We start from the raw sequence: 21,172 nt of genomic DNA, 5'->3' as shown, positions 1-21,172 counted from the left end.
ACAGTTTGACCAGTTGGGCATGTCCACTGTTGTGCAACCAGCAACTCATAACATACAGACAAAGCAGCATAATCTGCTTCTAGTCACCACATCAACCCATTTGGTCTCATTCTACCACAGATATTCTCTTTGTCATATCCATCTAAACAATCCCCCCTGCAACTCAACTCTCTGTCTCTCCGCACGGATGCTGCCTGACCTGCTGAGCATTTCCAGTACTGTCTGTATTTATTCTCAGGGCAGTCCAGAGGGAATCCCCCGCTGCTGGAGGTGGCATTTCTCAGAGGAATACCTGCCTTCCACCTCAAGTAGGCCCAGGAGAAGTCCTTCCTGGTATTTGGGCCAGTTTTTATATCTCGACAAAGATGGCAGAAAAAAAATAGATGATCATCTCCTAGGTTCTTTATGAACACACTAAAAGTAAGTGCTTGATTGACTGTGTAGCCCCTGGCAGATACTAAGGGCACTGGCAGATGCCAAGTGTGGTGTCGCAGTAGACCCAGAAGGCTGGGTGCATGGGTTTGTTGAAAGTGGCATGAAACTGGTGGATGATGACCACCTGCTCCGTGACTCCATAGAAGGTCAGCGTGCCGGCTGGGCAGTTCAGGCACACTCCGATACGGCCGTATCTGCCCACCTGCAGCCTGGTCTCCTCGTTGTTGTGCCAAGCCGACACGTTGTTGTACCAGAACTCCACACACCAAGAGAACAGGTTGCGGCCCAGGATGCAGCAGCTGTCCGAGCCTTTCCTGCGGATCTGCCCGTGGGTGATGCCGATCATGGCGTCGCCATCGTTCAGCTCCACCTCCCAGTAAAACTGCCCGCCGCCCAGCGGCTCCCGGCACAGCACCTGGGAGCACAGGTCGAATCTCTCGGGGCCGTGCTCATAATCCTCCGACCTCGGGTAGATGTTGGTCACTCGCTGGTTTCCATCACTCAGGTACAGCTCCTTCTGTACCGTGCTGGGATCCAACGTAAGCTGGCAGCGATCTGTAACACACACAACTGCTCAGGCGCAAGAAACAACTCAGACAAAGAGAGTCAAAGAGGCATGCAGCACCACGACAGGCCCTTCAGCCCAACTAGTCCAAACTGAGCTCGAAAGAGGGAGCACATTACGCCAATTTTGGCCTCCCTTCACTGGCTCCCAGTGCACTTTCGAGTTCATTTCAAAATTCTTTTATTTGTTTTTAAATCGTTGAATGGGCTCGCCCCGCCTTACCTCTCTGAGCTGCTCCACCTATATGCTCCTGCCCGGTGCCTCAGGTCAGCTGATCAGCTGCTCCTTGAGGTACCAAGGTCTAAGCGGAAGCTCAGAGGGGATAGATCCTTTTCTGTTACTGCTCCGGCACTCTGGAACACCTTGCTGCTGCACATCAGACAGGCCCCCTCACTGTCCATCTTCAAATCCTCCCTAAAAACACATTTTTATTCTTTGGCTTTCGACACTGGCTGAGGCATTGCTCCTGTTTTTAGTGCTTTTAATGTCTTTTAATTTTTTGTGTGTTTTTTATAGTCCTTCGTTTTACGGTTTTTAATGGTTTTTAATTGTTTGTAATAGCTTTTTGTTCATGAGTTCTCATGTACAGCACTTTGTGGCAACTGCAGTTGTTTAAAGTGCTTTATAAATAAAGTTATTATTATTATTATTATTGCTCTCATTGAAACAGAAGTAGCAGGCAAGCACTAGTGACGGTCAGGAGCTCGATACCATCCAAGACAGAGCAGGAGAAGGCCACCTGACCCCTCAAACATGCTCCACCATTCAATCATAGCTGACCTGCCCCAGACCTCATCTGTGCCATTGTCCCATCATCATCAATTATCCAAACTAACACAACGTTTGCCTGCTCCTCTTTAAATACCATGGTTGACCTCATCGGAGACAGAGAATCCCAGAAATTCACCGCCTAGAAATTGCGATCGAGAGACTTTTGTATTACAGGGTGGGGATTCACTGGGACTGGGCAAGGAAATGGAGCTGATGACAAAATCGATCACCGTAGCCAGATGATCCACTCTCTTCCTGTTCCTTGAGTGCTTGCTCTGTGCATCTCTCTCAATGGTGACAAGATCCGAACTGTCCCCTCTGGGGCGAGAACCTCACTCCAGTGCAGGGTTGGGTGGGCATACTGCACGATGGACCGTTTTAATTCCCTCTTCTCCCTTCCTATTAATATAAGTGGTTGCACGTCTAACCCTCACATCTGGGAAAGAGTGGTGAGGAATCTGCCTGGTAATGGCTTCAGCTGCATTATTTATCTGAGTGTTCGCTACTCACTAAAGGCAAATTAATGGTGGCATCAGAGATCATGACTCTCCCATTATGCCTCTCCAGCTCTCCAACATCCCACCCGCTCTCCCCACCCACTCTTACAAACTGCCCTCATGTTGACTTCAAGCCCCATTTCACCCCTTTCCAATGGCCCCCACTACAACCCCCACTCCCCTGCTCCAACATCTGACTTCTCCCAGGTCAACCTCTCCCATCCCTCCAAACACACCCTGCCCATTGCCACCCATTTGTCAATGTACTGTCACATCGTCCTGGGAACCCCTCCAAATTCTACTCCTTAACCCTAATCTAGTGGCGAGGCAGAACAGGATTGGAAGTGTTACTCACATTGCAAGAGGTCCTCCCTTCTCTGTGCTTCAGGGAGCAGTGGATCCTCATGGGAGATGCTGGCCGAAGGGCTCAGAATAGGTTCTTCATCATCTATGGCAGAAGATAAACAGATAAACATGTAAAAGGATTTTGATTACTGATCTTCCCCAGGTTACGACAGCATTCAGCTTCAGTTCGCAAATGGGAAATATGTCCAGCTCGCAATATAAACACGAAGTGCTGTGGTAACTCAGCGGGTCAAGCAGCATCTCTGGAGAAAAAGGATTGGTGACGTCTCGGATTGGGACCCTTCTTCAGACTCCAACCTGAAGAGGGGTCCGGACTCAAAACGTCACCCATCCTTTTTCTCTAGAGATTCTGCTTGACCCGCTGAGTTATCCCAGCACTTTGTGTCTATCTTCAGTAAGTACCAACATCCGCACTTCCTTTTTACACACCTTGTAATATATTGAAGTAAAAATATTGGGCAACATGTATTGAAACCAGGGCGTTTAACCATTCAGACTCCTCTGCCAGATGCAATAATAGTGCACAAACCAAAGAAGCTTGCAGCTCGCAGCAGCCAGCAAATCCTTCCTTGCAGGTCGCACATACGTTTAGTGAATGCTCATAACTTTGGGTGGAACTGCAATTTACACCCCGAGGACAGAGACAGCACGGATCAGACACAGAGTAATGATCTCTCTACTCAGGGTCACTCTTGTCTGAGCGATTCAAGTCCAAATTTGATTCACTGAGAAATACTGAAGGGAAAAAATCGATAACAAGCAATGTTGAAGTCTGGATATGCCCTTAATTCAAAGTGGAATCATTAAACCCAGACCGAAATGCAGAGAGAGTCAACTTTCCCAGATTCAGAAGAAAAAGTGCAGAAATTTAACTGATCAACCAAAAAAAAATCATAGCTAGAGGAAATCAGTGGGTCAGGCAGCATCTGTGGAGGGAAATGCGCAGACGACATCTAGGGTCATGATCCTTTTCAGATTGATGTCGGAGAGAGAACTTCCTTAACGTGGGCATATATTGAGGAGATTTCGTAGTGGGCAGTAAAATGGAGACACAATAGACTGTAGATGCTGGTATCTTGAGCACAAATCAATGTTGGAGGAACTCAGTGGGCCAAACAGCATCCGTGAAGGGAAATGGATAGTCAATGTTTCAGATTGGGACCTCTCTTCAAACTGAGCAAATAAATAAGTGGAGAAAGTGTCAGTTCCTCCAAAACTTTTTTTCTTATGATTCCAACATCTGTTCCCTCTTGTGTCCCTATTTTTCTACTCCGCTGTGAAATCTCCTCACAGTACCTTGCCATCACCGAATAGAAAATCACTGAACAAAACAAACTTTTAAAAGTTTTAAGGCAACTTCACTACCTATCTAGAAACCAGGGTTAAGCTGGAATAATTTCCTGCAGGTATTGGTTTATCATTGGCACATGTACCAAGATAGAGTGAAAAACCTTGTTTGCGTGTTATCCAGGCATGCACGAGTACAGGTTGGTTGCTGCCTTATACTGATGAATGCCCAAGCAGCCAGTACTCCTGAACCAGCCTCAAACATCAAAAGAGATTGGGGAATTGGTGAGGAAGCCTCTTTTGAATCCTTTCCCCAAACTCAGACCGAAGAAGTGAGAAAGGGAAGATGCACACCACCTCCCAGCATGGAACTGATGGCCAGATTCCTGTGATGATGGTCTCCTAATTGGTACACTCCTCCTATCCAGTGGGATTGCTACCAGTTCTGATGAAGGATTGCTGATCTGAAATATTAACTGTTTCTCCTTCCATAGGTGATCTTTGACTAGCTGAGCTTTTCCAGCATTTTGGAATTGTTGACGTCTCCTCTAGTTGGTGCCCCGAGGTTGAAGAGCAGTCAATGACTGATAGAGCTCCCAGTATAAGATCCAATGTACAATCAGCAGTTTAGGACATATGGGACATGCTCAGTTTTCACCTTACCCTCATCAATGTGGTCGACATACCTTGTTCAAGATCTCAATGGGTGCTTTGGTTTACTGACCTGCTGAGCCAATGTTCTCCAGGTTCTTAGTCCAGGCAGTTTGCACATGGTCTTTAATCAGAGTGGAGAGTCCAGAGACAGCTCTCTCCACCTTGCCAAGTTTAGCTTCCAGGCCAGTTGTTAAAGGGGGTGAGGCAGGATTCTCCGCAATGTCGTTAAAATCCAGATACTCCTGAGAATGATAAATGGACAGGAAATGGTAACATAAAACCAAACTGTTCCCTCGATAGTCCGATTACTTGCAGAAAATGCAGATAACAAACTCTGTGTGTCAAGATTGTGCTGAACTTAATTGTACCACAAACTGCTGCAATTACCACAGCCAATTGCCACAACAAAATCAAAAAACGCTCAGCAGTTGAGTAATGAGGGAAATTAGAGAGAGAGAGAGAGAAACAAATCAAAGGGGCGACAAAAAGTTGTCAAGTGCAGGTCAGAGCTGAAGAAAATGCAGAGCAGGTGAGAGCATTTTCTACGCCATTAGGGAGCGGAGAAAGTAAAACAGTTGAAAGTACAGGGACAGGTGAATAACATACAGCAGAATGGGTTAGCTGCCTGAAGTTACCGAATTGCATATCAAATCCAATATGCTGCAATATGCTCAGCTGGATGACAATGTGCTGTTCCACATTCTGGGGCAAAGACATTAGTCAAAAGAAATGAGCATGGCAACATCTTTCCAAGACACTGCATGACCGGCTGTGTGTTTTAAGCAGTTTCAGTCCTTCCAGGCCCCAATTATTTACAATATATATTAATGATTTAGACGAGGGAATGGAATGTGACATCTCCAAGTTTGCGGATGATGCAAAGCTGGATGACAGTGTGAGCTGCGATGAGGATGCTATGAGGCTGCAGGGTGACTTGGATAGGTTGTGTGAGTGAGCAGATGCCTGGCAGATGCAGTATAATGTGGATAGATGTGAGGTTATCCACTTTGGTGGCAAGAACAGGAAGGCAAATTATTATCTGAATGGTGTCAGATTAGGAAGAGAGGAGGTGCAACGAGACCTGGGTGTGCATGTACATCAGTCACTAAAAGTAAACATGCAGGTACAGCAGGCAGTGAAGAAAGCTAATGACAATGGCCTTCAATACGAGTGCATTTGAGTTTAGGAGCAAGGAGGTCCTACTGCAGTTGTACAGGGCCCTGGTGAGACCACACCTGGAGTATTATGTGCAATTTTGCTCTCCTAATTTGAGGAAGGACATTATTGCTATTGAGCGAGTGCAGCGTAGGTTCACCAGGTTAATTCCTGGGATGGCGGGACTGACATATGATGAAAGAATGGGTCGACTGGGCTTGTATTCTTTGGAATTTAGAAGAGTGAGAGAGGATCTTATAGAAACATATAACATTCTTAAAGGATTGGATAGGCTAGATGCAGGAAAAATGTTTCCATGTTGGGGGAGTCCAGAACCAGGGGTCACAGTTTAAGAATAATGGGTAGGCCATTTAGGACTGAGATGAGGAAATACTTCTTCACGCAGAGAGTTGTGAATCTGTGGAATTCTCACAAAAGGCAGTGTAGGGTCAATTCACTGGATGTTTTCAAGAGAGAGTTAGATTTAGTTCATCGGGCTAAAGGAATCAAGGGATATGCAGAAAAGGCAGGAACGGGGTACTGATTTTAGATGATCAGCCATGATCATATTGAATGGCGGTGCTGGCTCGAAGGACCGAATTGCCTACTCCTGCAACTATTTTTCTGTTTCTATATTACTTCCGATTTCCAGTATCTGCATATTTTTGATTGTCATGTAACGTACTAGAGTTGTCATTGGTGGGTCTGCACTGTAGTGAGGGATCGACACACACTCATTGGCCCAATGAGTCAGATGAAGGATCCTGACCTGAAATATCGCCTGTCCATTCCCTCCACTGATGTTGCCTGACATTGAGTTCTTCCAGCACTTTGTGTTTTGCTCAAGATTCCAGCATCTCAGTTTCTTGTGTCTCCCTGTAGCTCATTATTGTACATGTGTGGAATAGATTCCTGCGTGCCCCTGTCTGAGGGTCTGCATGCAAGAGAGACTGCAACTGAGCATACATGCACTCTGGTTACAATAACATTTTTCCTGACACGATCTGGCTTTGCAAAATCCTCTAAACCTTCCTCGAAGGTAAATGCCCCTGTCCCACTTAGGAAACCTGAACGGAAACCTCTGGAGACTTTGCGCCCCACCGAAGGTTTCCGTGCGGTTCCCGGAGGTTGCAGGTAGTGGAAGCAGGTAGGGAGACTGTCAAAAACCTCCGGGAACCGCACGGAAACCTTGGGTGGGGCGCAAAGTCTCCAGAGGTTTCCGTTCAGGTTTCCTAAGTGGGACAGGGGCATAAAGGGCAGGGCACTACACTCTAGGTCTCCCAGACAGTGGTGAAAATTGCTCTCCTACCCACATCCAAGAACTAGACTGCCTACAGCTGGCACCTCAAGCCAATGGAAAAATCTCAGGAACAGTCTTTGCAAAAATCCTCCAAATTCACCAGAAAAAGAAGCGAACTGATGTCTGTGTCCTTTGTCCATCAATGCTGAGGCTGTAATTATGCTCAATCAGTCATTGTGGACAATCCATTCATTCAAATGTCCAAGTTCAGACTCCTGGAGCAGACTCCCTAGAGTTGTCAGCTTGGAAAATATTCCCAGGCGAACAGAGAAAAAGGTTCAAGGATGCGGTGGATGTCTCTTTGTAGGGTGGCACGGTGGCACAGCCGAACACCACCAAAGACCTGGGTTCGATCCTGACTACTGATTGTATGGCATTTGTACGTTCTCCCCGTGACCTGCATGAGTTTTCTCCGGGTGCTCTGGTTTCCTCCCACTCTCCAAAGACGTACAGGTTTGTAGGTTAATTGGCTGGGTAAAATATTTAATTGTCCCTAGCGTGTAGGATATCGTTAGTGTGCGGGGATCGCTGGTGGGTTGAAGGGCCTGTTTCTGCGCCGTATCTCCAAACAAAACTAAACTAAATTGAAATGCAACTTCCCAACTAATTCCTGGGATTCCCTGTCCCACAACAGTTAAAGTGGAGGAGGAGGTTTGGCAATGGAATCTGCACCGTTAAGTATGCAAACGCAAGCACTTCGTTAAATCTCTCGGTATGCACATATTTGAGTGTGCCTGTGTTTTGAGCGTGTGCCTAGGCATGTGTGTGGGTGCATTCATTTGAGTGTGTACAGTCTACCCTCGATATTATGGACCTCTTTGCAATAGTTTTCGGATATATTGGGTGGAGCATCCCCACAGTAATCAGACACTTCTTTCTCTTTAAGAACACAGGCTGTTAGTTACATGGTGGGAGATCATTGAAATTGACATGCAATTGCCTTGATCAACATTTAGCTTAATTTAAGAAGATAGACACAAAGTGCTGGAGTACCTTAGCAAATCAGGCAGCATCTCTGAAGAAAAAGCATGGGTGACGATTCGGGTTGGGAGCCTTCTTCACTTTAGATCCGCGTGGAAACAGGCCATTCGGCCCACAAAATCCACACCGACTAATGAACACTTGTACACTAGTTTTAATCTACACACTAGGGACAATTTACAGAGGCCAATTAACCTACAAAACTGCACGTCTTTGGAATGTGGGAGAAACCCAAGCAGTCACAATGTGAACATACAAACTCCATACAGAAAGCATCCGTGGTCAGGGTCGAACCCAGATTACTAGCGCTGTAAGGCAGCAAATACACTGCTGCGCCACAACACTGCCCCACAGTGGCACAGTGCATAAAGATATTATTAAACCATGTAATAAATTGTATTAATATTTTATATTCATAGTTTTATATTAATATTAATATTTTTAACTTGCAGTAACAAAAATACATTTTAGCTGTTAAAAAGACCATTGCATTTGAAAGCAACTCGTTGTTTTATGGAGTGACTACTAGGTGCTTGGAGCGAATCCCTCACTCGGTTATAGTGGACAATTGGCAATAACAAACACCATTCTCCTCCCCCCCCCCCCCCCCAATCAGCCCTGGCGCTCTAACCTGCGAGATGGCGATGCTGTCTTCAATCTGGGACAGGGCCTCCAGCCGCACCTTCTCCTGCCTCAGCTCTGACCACCTCTGCTCCAGCTCCTTCCTGACCCGCTCGGCCCGGTTCAGCTCCGTCTGCCGCTCCCGCTCAATGAACCCCAGCACCTCTCTCTGTGCCACCTGCACGGCACCGATCAGCTCGCTGAACTTGGCCAAGGCATCGCCCTTCACCCGCTGGGTGGACTCCTGCAGGAAACGGCAGAGTTATCGTCCAATGTCGAGAGCTGGCCCGGGTTTGGCACTGGGTCAGGCACTTTAGTTTAGTTTAGACATACAGCGCGGAAACAGGCCCTTCGGCCCACCGAGTCCGTGCCGACCAGCGATCCCCGCACATTAACACTACTCTATACACACTACAGACACTTATACCAAGCCAATTAACCAACAAATCTCTACGTCTTTGGAGTGTTGGAGCAAACCGAAGATCTCTGAGAAAACCCAACGAGAACATACAAACTCTGTACAGACAAGCACCCGTAGTCAGTATCGAACCCGGGCCTCTGGCGCTGTAAGGCAGTAGCTCTACCGCTAGGCCACTGTGCCGCAATGAAGATAAGTTTGTGCCCACTGGTTTTCAGGCTATGGCCTCTCCCTGGCCATGAGACGCAAGTTGCCGGGGGAGAGGGTCTATGACTTGGCCTTTCCCATGGTCTCTCCTCCACACACCCCCAGGTGTGAGCAACATCTGTGAGAGCGAAATGAATTGTCCATGTTGCGGGTCAAGTTCTCATCTCACTGCCACCATCAGGAGGAAGATGCAGAGCCTGAGAACCATTATCTCCAGATGCAAGAACAGCTTCTTTCCATTAATCATCCAGCTTTTGAACCAGCCTGCACAACCCAAACCACAACCCCACCTCAGAACAGAACTATGAGTTCAGAACTCTTTAATCAGTGGGTGGTGATCTTCGGTCAGAGGGTGGTGAATCTGTGGAATTCTTTGCCACAGAAGGCTGTGGAGGCCGTCAGTGGATATTTTTAAGGCAGAGATAGATAGATTCTTGATTAATACAAGTGGCAGAGGTTATGGGGAAATGGCAGGAGAATAGAGTTCGGAGGGAAAGATAGATCAGTCATGGTTGAATGGTGGAGCAGACTTGATGGGCTGAATAGCCTAATTCTACTCCCATCGCGTATGACATTAAACTTTGTATGTCACACTATGTCCTTCAGCTTGCACTATTACTGTTTTATTACCTTGTATAACTGATAATTGAGTGTATATATATTTGTTGTGTTAATGTGCCTGTAAAGCCTGCAGCAAGTGAGAATGTCATTGTTCTATTCCTGGTGCATATGACTTGACTTGAGTTATTTACATTCACTGTAATGGACACTCACCTTGATACAATCAATGTTTTGAATCCACTTTCCAATCTCATTGGCTGTGATCTGTAAATGTTCCTCTAATTCCTTCTTCCGTTCCATGATCAGCTTCTGCACAGAATTAAAATTAAACATTGTCTGTAAACAAACTAACCACCCTCTCCCCTCCATTCAATGGTGACCCACCCATCAAAACCACCACACCACACCACAGATAAATCTCCCCCCTCCCACTTAGGGAAAGAAACTTGGCTTCTTCCCACAGCCATTCAAGCCATTCTGTACCAGTGAAACCCAAGTCTCACATGTGTTTGAAATGATCGCTGGGAGATATTACAAGGCCACCAGCATAATCGAAAACGAGTCACACCCTGGCTGCTCCCTCTTCTCCCCTCAGGCAAAAGGCAAAGAAGTGTGAAAACGAACACCTCCAGATTTAGGCACAGTTTCTTCCCAGCTGTTGTCAGGCAACGGAACCATCCTACCAACAACTAGAGAGCCGTCCTGAAGTACTATCTACCTCATTGGAGACCCTCAGACTTTCTTTAATCAGACTTTATTGGACTTTATCTATCACTAAACGTTATTCATGTTATTCCTTTATCATGTATCTGTACACTGCGGATGGCTTGATTGTAATCATGTATTGTCTTCCTGCTGACTGGTTGGCACGTAATGAAAGCTTTTCACTGTACCTCTGTACACGTGACAATAAACTAAACACTCAATCGAGCCAAAATATCAGGTGTGTCTAGGTGAATGTGCGAAAGGTTTACTGATGGAATGTTTGTTGGAGAAATCAAACTCGTTGCACCAGTCCTGGGCTTTAGTGACAGAGAGGGTTCCATGGATGTAAGGTGGTTCTAACTATCGGCTGGCTGGTTTGCATTTCTACCTCCAGGCTACCTACTCACCTCTAACTTCCATGTGAGTCCGACTACTGCACAGACATAAGTGTGACATAAGAAATCCCACTGTGCTGTTGCTGCAGAAGTGGACAAACTAAATCTTCACAAACCATCCCTCCCAGAGTTGAGGCTGATAACCGATCAAACCAGAATTCACTTTCTTGCAAAAAATAGTTGCTATTAAGGTTTCAATAAATCTTACATCCATCCCTGACCTTTGATCCTGACCCAAATCTACACTCCAATACTGTCTCGCAAGCAAACTGACCCCACCTACATCTTGCCATTCAATGGTGTCCACCCATCAAAACCAAAGTTAGTCCACATCATGCTATTTGCCTTCCAGTGTCCAGCCCAGTTCTCTCTCCACTTTCAGGTCCAGCCATATCTATACTCTCCCAAACAACAGCCCACCTACTAACTCCCCACCCTACTCCACTCCAACCTTGCTGCCCAAGATTGGACCCACATCTCCAGTCTCCGACTCCGAGCCCCATGTCTGTTTACCTGATTCCTTGGCACAATTCCCGGCTTCCTTCATCTCTCTCCGCTCAACCTTGTCCATCCCGCCCCCAATTCCGACTTCCTCCCACCCCCCCACCCTCATCCCCATCATCCCGCCCACATTCCCTCCCACTCTCCGCCCCATCCCTATCTCCACCAAAGACGATAGAGCTTTCATTATGCGCTAACCAGTCAGCAGGGAGACAATACATGATTACAATCAAGCCGTCCAGTGTCCGCCTCCTCCTCCTCGGTGCGACACGATAAAGGAATAACATGAATAACGTTTAGTGAAAGATAGTCCAGTAAAGTCCGATCATCTTTGATCTCCACGTCCTCCGACCCACCCCTATCTATCCCCATCTCCAGATCCTCCCAGGTACACAAAAATGCTGGAGAAACTCAGCGGGTGCAACAGCATCTATGGAGCGAAGGAGATAGGCAACGTTTCGGCCCGAAACGTTGCATATCTCCTTCGCTCCATAGATGCTGCTGCACCCGCTGAGCTTCTCCAGCATTTTTGTGTACCTTAATTTTCCAGCATCTGCAGTTCCTTCTTAAACTCCAGATCCTCCCAACCGCCCAATCCCCATCCCCTCCCACTCCGCCCCATCCCTATGGCCAACAACTCCCACCTTCACCCCCATTCTCAGATCCTCCCACCCTCCAGATATGTCCACATCCCCACCTCCAGATCCTCCATCTCCCTCCGCCCCCAACCCCGGGCCGTACCTGCCTGCGTGCCGCCTCCTCCTCCACGGTGCTGACCTGGTGGTCGCGGTGTTCCCGCAGGGCACAGACCCAGCACACGCAGCGGCGCTCGGTGCGGCAGTAGCTCTCCAGCGGCTTGCCGTGCAACGGGCAGCGGCGCAGCCCCAGGTCGCGGAGCGGCGGCGCCAGGCGGTGGTGGCGGAAGGCCGGGCTCTGTCGGTGCGGCTGCAGGTGCGCCTGGCAGTACGAGGCCAGGCACTGCAGACAGGAGCGCTCGGCCTTCAGCGGCTGCTGGCGGGGGCATGAGTCGCAGGTCACATCGCCGGGCCCGGCGGCTGCCGGCGGCGGCGTACCCTGAGCCAGACCGCACACGATCTGGGCCAGCAGCGTGCTGGTGCCGAGCCACGGCCGCGGCTCGAAGCTACGCCGGCAGCTCGGGCAGCTGCAACCGCTGCTCTGCTGCATCTCCCAGTGGCGGCCGATGCAGCCCCGGCAGAAACTGTGGCCGCACGGCAGTGTCACCGGCTCGTTCAGCAGGTCCAGGCAGATGGGGCAGGCCAGACTGTCCCGGCTCAGGGACACGGTGGCGGTGGCCATCGCTCGGTGCACGGCCGCAGCCCCCAGCTCGGCAGCCGACGCCGACGCGCAGCGGTTGCAGGCGAAAGTGAAAACGGATCGGGACGCGGGCCAGGCGGCTCGCAGCGGCTCATCCCCTCCTCTCACAGCTACCTTCCTGACATCCGCTCCCTCCCCTTATTCCCCTCGCTCCAGCACACTTCATTCTCCATTTGCCCTCTCTTTGCCCACCCTGTCCGACACCCGTCCACCACTTCCTACTCTCCTGCCCAGCCTACCTACCCACCCCCACCTCACCACCCATTCCACACCCTCCTGCCACCCCATCCTACTCCAGCGCAGCCCACCTTTCCTTCCCACCCCACCCTACTGCCCAACCCCCACCTGCCCATCTATACCACTCTCTCCTGCCCACCTCATCCCATCTATACCACTCTCTCCTGCCCACCTCATCCCATCTATACCACTTTCCTGCCCACCTCACCCTACCCCTGCCCTCTACTGCCCACCCCAGCCTCCACCTCCCCCTCTCTCACCCCTTCCCTCACTCTCACCACAATTATATTCCAACACGCCCCCACTCTCACCATTGTCCTCACACCCACTCTCACACCCCTCCCTACCTGCCCCCATCTCCCTCCCATCCATCCACCCCTCACATCCATCACCCCCAAACATCCATCCCTCCCATCCTCCCTCCCCATCCTCACATCCATCCACACCTCCCCTCCCACCATCTCATTCACAGCGTCCTCATGACGATAGGTGTAATTTAAGTTGTTTTGTCTATGTGCCTGTGATGCCGCAGCAAGCAATATTTCCATTGTACCTGTACCTCACTGTACTTTTGGGGGCTTTGTGTGTGAAGGGAGGGAGGGAAAACATGAAAATAAACTCAACAGAGTTGACTTGATAGCATCTGCACCCCACCCCTCACAGCGTTCCATCTCGCCCTCAAACCAAACCCTCTCCTTCATCCCTATCCACACCCGAACTTCTACAACAAAGCATCGCCCACCGCCAAGCCCCCATCCACTCAGCAGTCACCCACAGCATCCTTCCCCTCACAGGCACTGGCTTCACTCCCCACACTGCTTTTTCCCCTTCCACCCTCACTCGCTATACACTCGCCCCACCACCCACACCCATGCCATCCTATCAATCACAGCACCCATCAATACCAGCCTCACCCATTGATCCTCACCCGCAGCTTCCAACCACTGCACCCCCTCACATTCAATGCACCCAATGGCCCTAATCCATCACATTGCTCGCCTCCATCCCATGGAACCCATCTTAGCACTCACCCATCCCTTCTCTGCTCTCCCTCCCATACCCATGAGTATAGAAGTTGGGAGATGATGTTACAGTTGTATAAGACATTAGTGAGGCCACATTTAGAGTGTTGTGTTCAGTTTTGCTCACTATCATAGGAAAGATGTTGTCAAGCTGGAAATGCTACAGGGAATATTTACGAGGATGTTGCCAGGTCTTGAGGGCCTGAGTGTCGGGAGAGGTTGAGCAAGCTAGAACTTTATTCATTGGAGAGCAGGATGTTGAGGGGAGATCTTATGAAGCTATACAAGATCATGAGAGGAATAGATAGGATATATGCACATTCTTTTGCCCATAGTAGGGGAATCGAGAACCAGAGGACAGGTTTAGGTGAAGAGGGAAAGATTTAATAGGAACCTGAGGGGCAACCTTTTTACACAAAGGGTAGTGGAAGTATGGGACGAGCTGCTGGAGGAGGTAGTTGAGGCAGGTATTATCATAATGTTATCATAGGAGACATTTAGATAGGTACATGGAGAGGAAATGTTTACTAGTCTTACCTAGATCAGGGGCGGTCCAGGATTCACAACATGTGGATTGAACTTTGCACTTTGGACTGTTTTTTGGGGGGTTTTTTGCTTCTCTTTTTTTAAATAGCAGCAAAATTATGACGATTGAATTTGTGGTTGTGCAAAATAATTTCACTGTGCAGTGTATAAAAAAACATTAAAGGGATATGGGCCAAGCTCGGGTAGGTGAGACTAGTGTAGATGGGGCATGTTGGTCGGCGTAGGCAAGTCGGGCTGAAGGGCTGTTTCCACTTTGTATAACTCTATGGCCGCCCTCCATCCCGCCCATGCATCTCCACACACTGCACCCACAAACAACCCCTTGCTCCCTACCCCAGCCCTCCGAGACACTCCACTATTATCACCCATCCACTCTCCAACTACATCCATCCTCAGCCCCCTCCCCAGTTGATAGCCCTCCATCCCCTGCACCCTACCCACTCACACCCTGCCTTGTTCCATCCCCGCCTCCTACAACACCCCTAACATTCACCCTTACCCCTTACCCCCAGCACAGCCCTCCCTGTGATCTGAGACAATGACATGTCTATGTAGCTGTAGAAACACACGGTGTATTGGCCAGACCATTCAACGTGCATCCCCTCAGGTATTACAGCCGGTTTAGAATCATAGAGTGGCCCTTCGGCCCAACTTGTCCACACCGACCAACATGTCCCATCTACACTACTCCCACCTCTCTGCGTTTGGCCCATATCCCTCTAAATTTGTCCTGACCATGTCATTGGACGAGCCAGGGACCGCCGTGATGTGAACATCACAAGGGCCATGACTGATGCAGTTGACTGCTGGACAGATCATCGCCTCATCCACTCCATGATGTCCATCAAACTCAAGAGGAAGAGGAGGATTCAAAAGAAGCAGGTCCGGCCAAGGCTGAACCTTGAAAGCCTGAAGGAAACTGCCACCCAGCAGCGATTTCAGGCTTCTCTTGGGGAAAGCCTCCAACAGGAATATCCTGATGATATTGAAGGGCATTGGAGCCGGCTCAAATCCACCATCCTTCACACCTGTAAAACATACTTGGGTGCAAGTCCCGAAAACACCAGGAATGGTTTGACGAGAATGACACAGAGATAGAACAGCTCATCTCCAAGAAAAGGAAAGCCTTTTGTGCTTGGCAAAATGATGTAACCTGCAAGGCTAAAAGAGCGGCTCACTCCAGAGCCAAGGCGGACGTCCAGAGCCGGGTGAGGGAGCTTAGGAACTCTTGGTGGACAGATAAGGCTCTGGAAATCCAGAGACTGGCAGACTCGGGTGACACCAGAGACTTCTTCAGCGCTACTAAGGCCATCTATGGTCCAAGCTACTGCGGCTTAATCCCCCTGCGCTCAAAAGACGGACAAGAACTGCTGATGGACAATGAATCCATTAACGCCCGATGGAAAGAGCACCTCCAGAAACTCCTCAACCGTGACAGCACATCTGAACCAGACATTACCCACCGCATCCCCCAGAGTCCCATCAGAGAAGACATGGAAGAACCTTCCACTATGACAGAGGTTTGAGATGCCATCAAGAGCCTTAAGAGCAACAAGGCCACTGGTCCAGATGGGATCCCAGCTGATATCTTAAAGGAAGGTGGACCGGAGCTCCTGTACCACATCCACGCCCTACTCCTCAAGGTCTGGGAAAAAGAAGAACTTCCCTGAGAACTCAGGGATGCTCTAATAGTGACCATTTTCAAGAAGGGGGACCAGGCTGAATGTGGAAACTACAGGGGCATCTCGCTCCTGTCAACAACAGGCAAAGTCCTTGCTCATGTCCTCGCAAACCGACTTCTACCGGAGGTACTCCAAGAATCACAGTGTGGCTTCCGCCCATCCAGAGGTACAGTAGACATGATATTCACAGCACGCCAACTCCAGGAAAAATGCCATGAACAAAGGCAGCCTTTGTACATGGCCTTCATAGACCTGACAAAGGGTTTTGACTCGGTAGACCACCAGGCTCTTTGGAGCATACTATCAAGGAACGGTTGCCATGACAAGTACATCAGAATATTGAGGCTTCTACATGATGGCACGTCGGTCACAGTGCTCAGCAACTGCGGCTCTGAGTCCGAGCCCTTCACTGTAGAAACAAGGGTCAAACAGGGTTGCATCATCGCACCCACCCTGTTTGTCGTCTTCATTGCTGCCATACTTCACCTCATTGGTGAAGAGCTGCCACAGGGGATCCCAATCCTCTACAGAACTGACGGTGGGCTCTTCAACCATAATAGCAAGAGCAAAGTCAGTAGCACCGCCATCATGGAGCTTCAGTATGCGGACGACTGCGCCATTGCAGCACACTCTGGAGAAGGCCTCCAGGGCATCCTGGATTGAAATTGAATTGAAATAATTTAATTGCCACACAACCAAGGTCGGTGGTATTTGGGTTGCCAGCAGCGGTACAATAATAAAGAACACAACCACAATAAAAATGTTACACAAACATCCACCACAGCATTCATCACTGTGGTGGAAGGCACAGAGCTTGGCCAGTCCTCCTCCATTTTCCCCCGTGGTCGGGACCACCACCCTCCACAGCCGTTGCTGCGGGCGTCCAGATGGTAAGGGACAAAGTCAAATTCAAGGTGAGTCCAGGATCGGCTCTTACCAACCAGAGACCGCGGCTTCAGGCTGGTGTAGGCCGCAGGCCGGCGGTCAAAGTTTTAAAGTACCTGTCGTGCCGCAGCCGGAAGCACCGCAGTCTGCAGGGCCGGCGGTCGAAGCTCCCCTCCAGGGGAGATGATAAGTCCATGCCGCACCCGCGGTAGAAGACGGCCACGGGCCGGCGGTGGAAGCTTCTTCTTCCCCCCGGGTCCTCCACGAGGGATCCCGGGCTGTGGACGCCGCACCAGCTGGAGTTCTGCAGACTGCGGCTTCAGGCTGCCGGCTGCCGCGGGCCAGCGAAACGGAGCGCTCCCCTCCAGCGAGGTCTCACCCGCTCCGCGCCGAGAGTCCACGCTGTGCCCGCCGCTGAAGCTCCGGGCGCGTCTCCGGGAAAGGCCGCGCCGATCCATGCTGTTAGGCCACGGGGGAGGCGGCCTGAAAAAATCGCCTCTCCATGGAAGAGGCGGCCGAAACGGTTTCCCCCACCACCCCCCACACATAACACACAAAGAAACATTAAAAACACACTTTTAAACATACTAAAAAAAAAAAAAAAGTTGAAAAAAGACAGACCCACTGCCGACAGGCTGCTGCCAGTGCAGCGCCCCCTACCGAAATCCCAAGACATACAGAGCCATAGGCCTAGCTTTAAATATCAAGAAGACTCAGGTCCTGCATCAACCTCCACCCAACCAGCTGTCTACCCAGCCCACTATAAAAGTGGACGACACCACACTTGAAAATGTTGACCACTTCAATTGGCAGCTGCCACCTTGGCAGCATTCTTTCCTCAAAAGCTGACCGACTCTGAGGTCGATCCAGTGGAGTCTACGCCAGACTCAGGAAAAGAGTCTTTAAAGACCGAGACCTGAAGGCCCAAACAAAACTGCTGGTCTACAGAGCCATTGTCCTCTCCACCCAGTTGCATGGAGCCGAGTCATGGACCACCTACAGCAGGCACCAGAGAGCCCTGGAACAATACCATCAAAGATCCTTAAGAAAGATTCTGAGGATCAGCTGGGAGGACAAATGCACCAACATCGGAGTTTCGGACGATGCCAACATGACCAGCACAATAATGCAGCACCAACTTCGATGGATTGGCCATGTCATCCACATGTCCAACACACGTCTCCCTAAACAAATCCTATACTCTCAATTGAAGGAAGGTCGGCAAGCCCCTGGCAGGCCAAAGAAACGTTTCAAGGACAACATCAAGAACAGTTTAAAGAAATTCCACATCACAACAAACAACTGGGAGCACATTGCACTGGACAGGTGCTCCTGGAGGAAATCCGTGCAGGAAGAAGCTGCACTTCACGAACTGGAACTACGCCGTGATGCAGAGACAAAGCGATAGCACCGTAAGGAGAGAGAGAAGGGTGTTCGATGACTACCAACCATCGCCACTGCCCACGTTGCACCAGGGGCGGAAATCGCTATCAAAACATGGGGACACCATTTCTTGGTGGCCACATGCGCACACAGGCGAAGCTTCGGAGGCTTCAGCCCTGGGCCCTGTGGACGATAACATCGGGAACTGACCTGGTTGGTGACCGACTCCGAACTTCAGCAACAGCAGCTTCGTCCGCCCCGAATGGTGGGGCTGCAATCGGCCCGTTCGCGGGGCCTTTCATCGCCTGGCACGGCTTAAAACTGGCTGCGGGATCTTTCATCGCCCGGTGGGGGCTTCAACATCGGGAGCCTCGATCGCCTCGACGCAACAATTGGACCGCGGGGTGATGGAAGATCCTGTGGCCGATTTAAGCCGCACCGGGCCGGGCGATGAAAGGCCCCGCGAACAGGCCGATTCAAGCTCCGCTCTATGATCTTAGCTCCACCAGGACGTCTCCCTCCTCCCAATCCTCTGTCCCACCCCCTACTTCCGCCTCTGACCGACAACTACCTCATCTAGCAGCTCGTTCCGTACACCTTTTCCCACCACCCTTTGTGTGAAAAGGTTACCCCTCAGATTCCGACTACATCTTTCCCCCGCCCCTAGCCGGTCTAGTGTAACCAAGACTTTACCTGACGGTGCCATTTTCACTGATGGTCAATATTTGTGTGTGTGTGAGAGAGATTTCAGATCACTAATGTGTTGGTGTTTGAACCCGGCGTCTCTTCATGGAGAGAGAAAGTCTACCACCTCACTACCACCGTGGTTGCAGTACGAGCACCGCCGTGGCATAGTTAGATCGCTTTACCCACAGACGAAATGATGTGGATGGTGGTGTGTATATCAAAGGATTTGTTTCACTTTACCGGTTGAAGTGGGCGAGCGCCGAGCTGACCGTTCTTCCTCTAGCTGCGATGTCCGAGACGCGCCGGCAGTCTCGGCCCGTTTCGCAGAACTTGGAAAAGCTGATCTCGCACCAAAATGAGCTGAATGTGCAAAATCAAGTGGGCTGCTCAGCGAACAGCGCCGAGTAATTCTCACACAGCCTCCCTCGACACACGCAGAGCTCCATTAGCAATGTAGAAACTCCAGTGCGTCTTGTCACACACAGTGTGTTTCAGGATTGTGCTTCCGTCAACACTTAAAGCAAGTCGATCGCAGACAAACAAAACAAAAAAAAGGGTGGGCCATTGTGGCATAACGTTATCGCGACAGGAGCCGAGGTGACAAATGAACGAGTTGTGAGATGCATTTTGAGAGGGTTAACGATGCAACAACGACACGAGGAACTGCAGGTGCCGGTATCTTGAGCAAAACACATTGTGATGGAGGAACTCAGCGAGCTAGACCAACGATCATAGAGCGGAGTAAGATGGTCCACCAAGCGAAAAAGCCGTAGTAGGTCATGGGAAAAATTTAGCGCCATCTTCGGAACCGGCTTCGCGATTACTGTCATGCTCTAGTGCAGAGTGCGCAGCGCCCGTTAGAAATGCCAGCGCCGCACATTAATGTTATTGTATTAAGGCACATTAATGGGGGGCCGCTCGTGGTGAAGGAAGCTGCCTCTAGGGACAAGTCCGCTCTATGATCTATGCGCTAGACAGCGTCTGTGGATGGAATGGACCGGCAACGTTTTAGATCGGGACCCTTCTTTAGACTGATTCATTCGATCTGCAGAGTCTCAACCCGAAACGTGCCTCCAAAGATGTACAATCTGCGTGTTGATGTATCGGACCTGTTGACTACCCACACACCGTTACCAGCTCTCACTGTTTTCCAAGACAATTGAGGGTGCATTTGAGGACAAGGTAACGAGGAACAGAATCATCCACGTCCATGAGTTTGTGGTAACGACTCAATTCACCCCTGCGAAAGTCAATTCTCAAGTCATGCCTCTAACGCGTCCCGATAACCTGTTGGCGAGGGTATCGAGATGATTCGATGTAAGACTGGTTTGGGACAAACGCGTTTCGCACTCGTGGGGTTTGGAAGCGAGATTTACAATTAATTCCAAGAGCTTTCACTTCCAATTTCTCTCCTGTCAAGCGCACAAAGAAATGAAAAAACCGCAGACCGACACATTCTGTCTACAGAAACCGAAAGAGGGCGAACTCAAATATGCTAGCGAAACGAGAGACTGCAAATGCTGGAATTTTGAGCAAAATACAATAAAAGTGTTGGAGGAAGTTAGCGGACCAGACTGCGGAAGCTGGAAGCGTCCCAACGCAAAGCGTCATCTTTCCATTTCCCAAATGCTGATTAGCCCACCGAGTTCATAGTCATACAGAATTAGGCCATTCGGCACATCAGGACTACTACGCCATTCAATCATGGCTGATCAATCTTTCCCTCTTAACCTCATTCTCCTGCCTTATCCCCATAACCCCTGACACCCGTACTAATCAAGAATCTACCCATCTCTACCTTAAACATATCCATTGACGGCCTCCACATCCTTCTGTTGCAATGAATTCCACAGATTCAGACACCCTCGGATTAAAGAAATTCCTCCTCGTCTCATTCCTAAAGGAACATCCTTTAATTCTATGATCTCTGATTCTAGACATTCCTACTAGTGGGAGCATCCTATCACATACTACCA

At 49.7% G+C, this 21,172-nt stretch overlaps 1 protein-coding gene across 1 annotated transcript; it reads right to left on the bottom strand.

Moving 5' to 3' along the window:
- Positions 1-8: 8 nt before the first annotated feature.
- LOC116976306 (tripartite motif-containing protein 16-like) lies at positions 9-13,872 on the bottom strand. The gene is made up of 8 exons (XM_033026076.1): positions 13,859-13,872; positions 13,200-13,206; positions 12,161-12,936; positions 10,032-10,127; positions 8,643-8,876; positions 4,646-4,817; positions 2,624-2,716; positions 9-990 (listed from the first exon to the last, which is right to left on the bottom strand). The coding sequence occupies exons 3-8, from the start codon at positions 12,734-12,736 to the stop codon at positions 458-460; spliced, it is 1,704 nt and encodes a 567-aa protein (XP_032881967.1). The 5' UTR covers positions 12,737-12,936; positions 13,200-13,206; positions 13,859-13,872; the 3' UTR covers positions 9-457.
- Between the last annotated feature and the right edge of the window lie 7,300 nt (positions 13,873-21,172).

Source organism: Amblyraja radiata, chromosome 8, assembly GCF_010909765.2.
Source record: "Amblyraja radiata isolate CabotCenter1 chromosome 8, sAmbRad1.1.pri, whole genome shotgun sequence".
Lineage (NCBI taxonomy): Eukaryota > Metazoa > Chordata > Chondrichthyes > Rajiformes > Rajidae > Amblyraja > Amblyraja radiata.
This window is presented reverse-complemented; position numbering and strand designations above follow the sequence as displayed.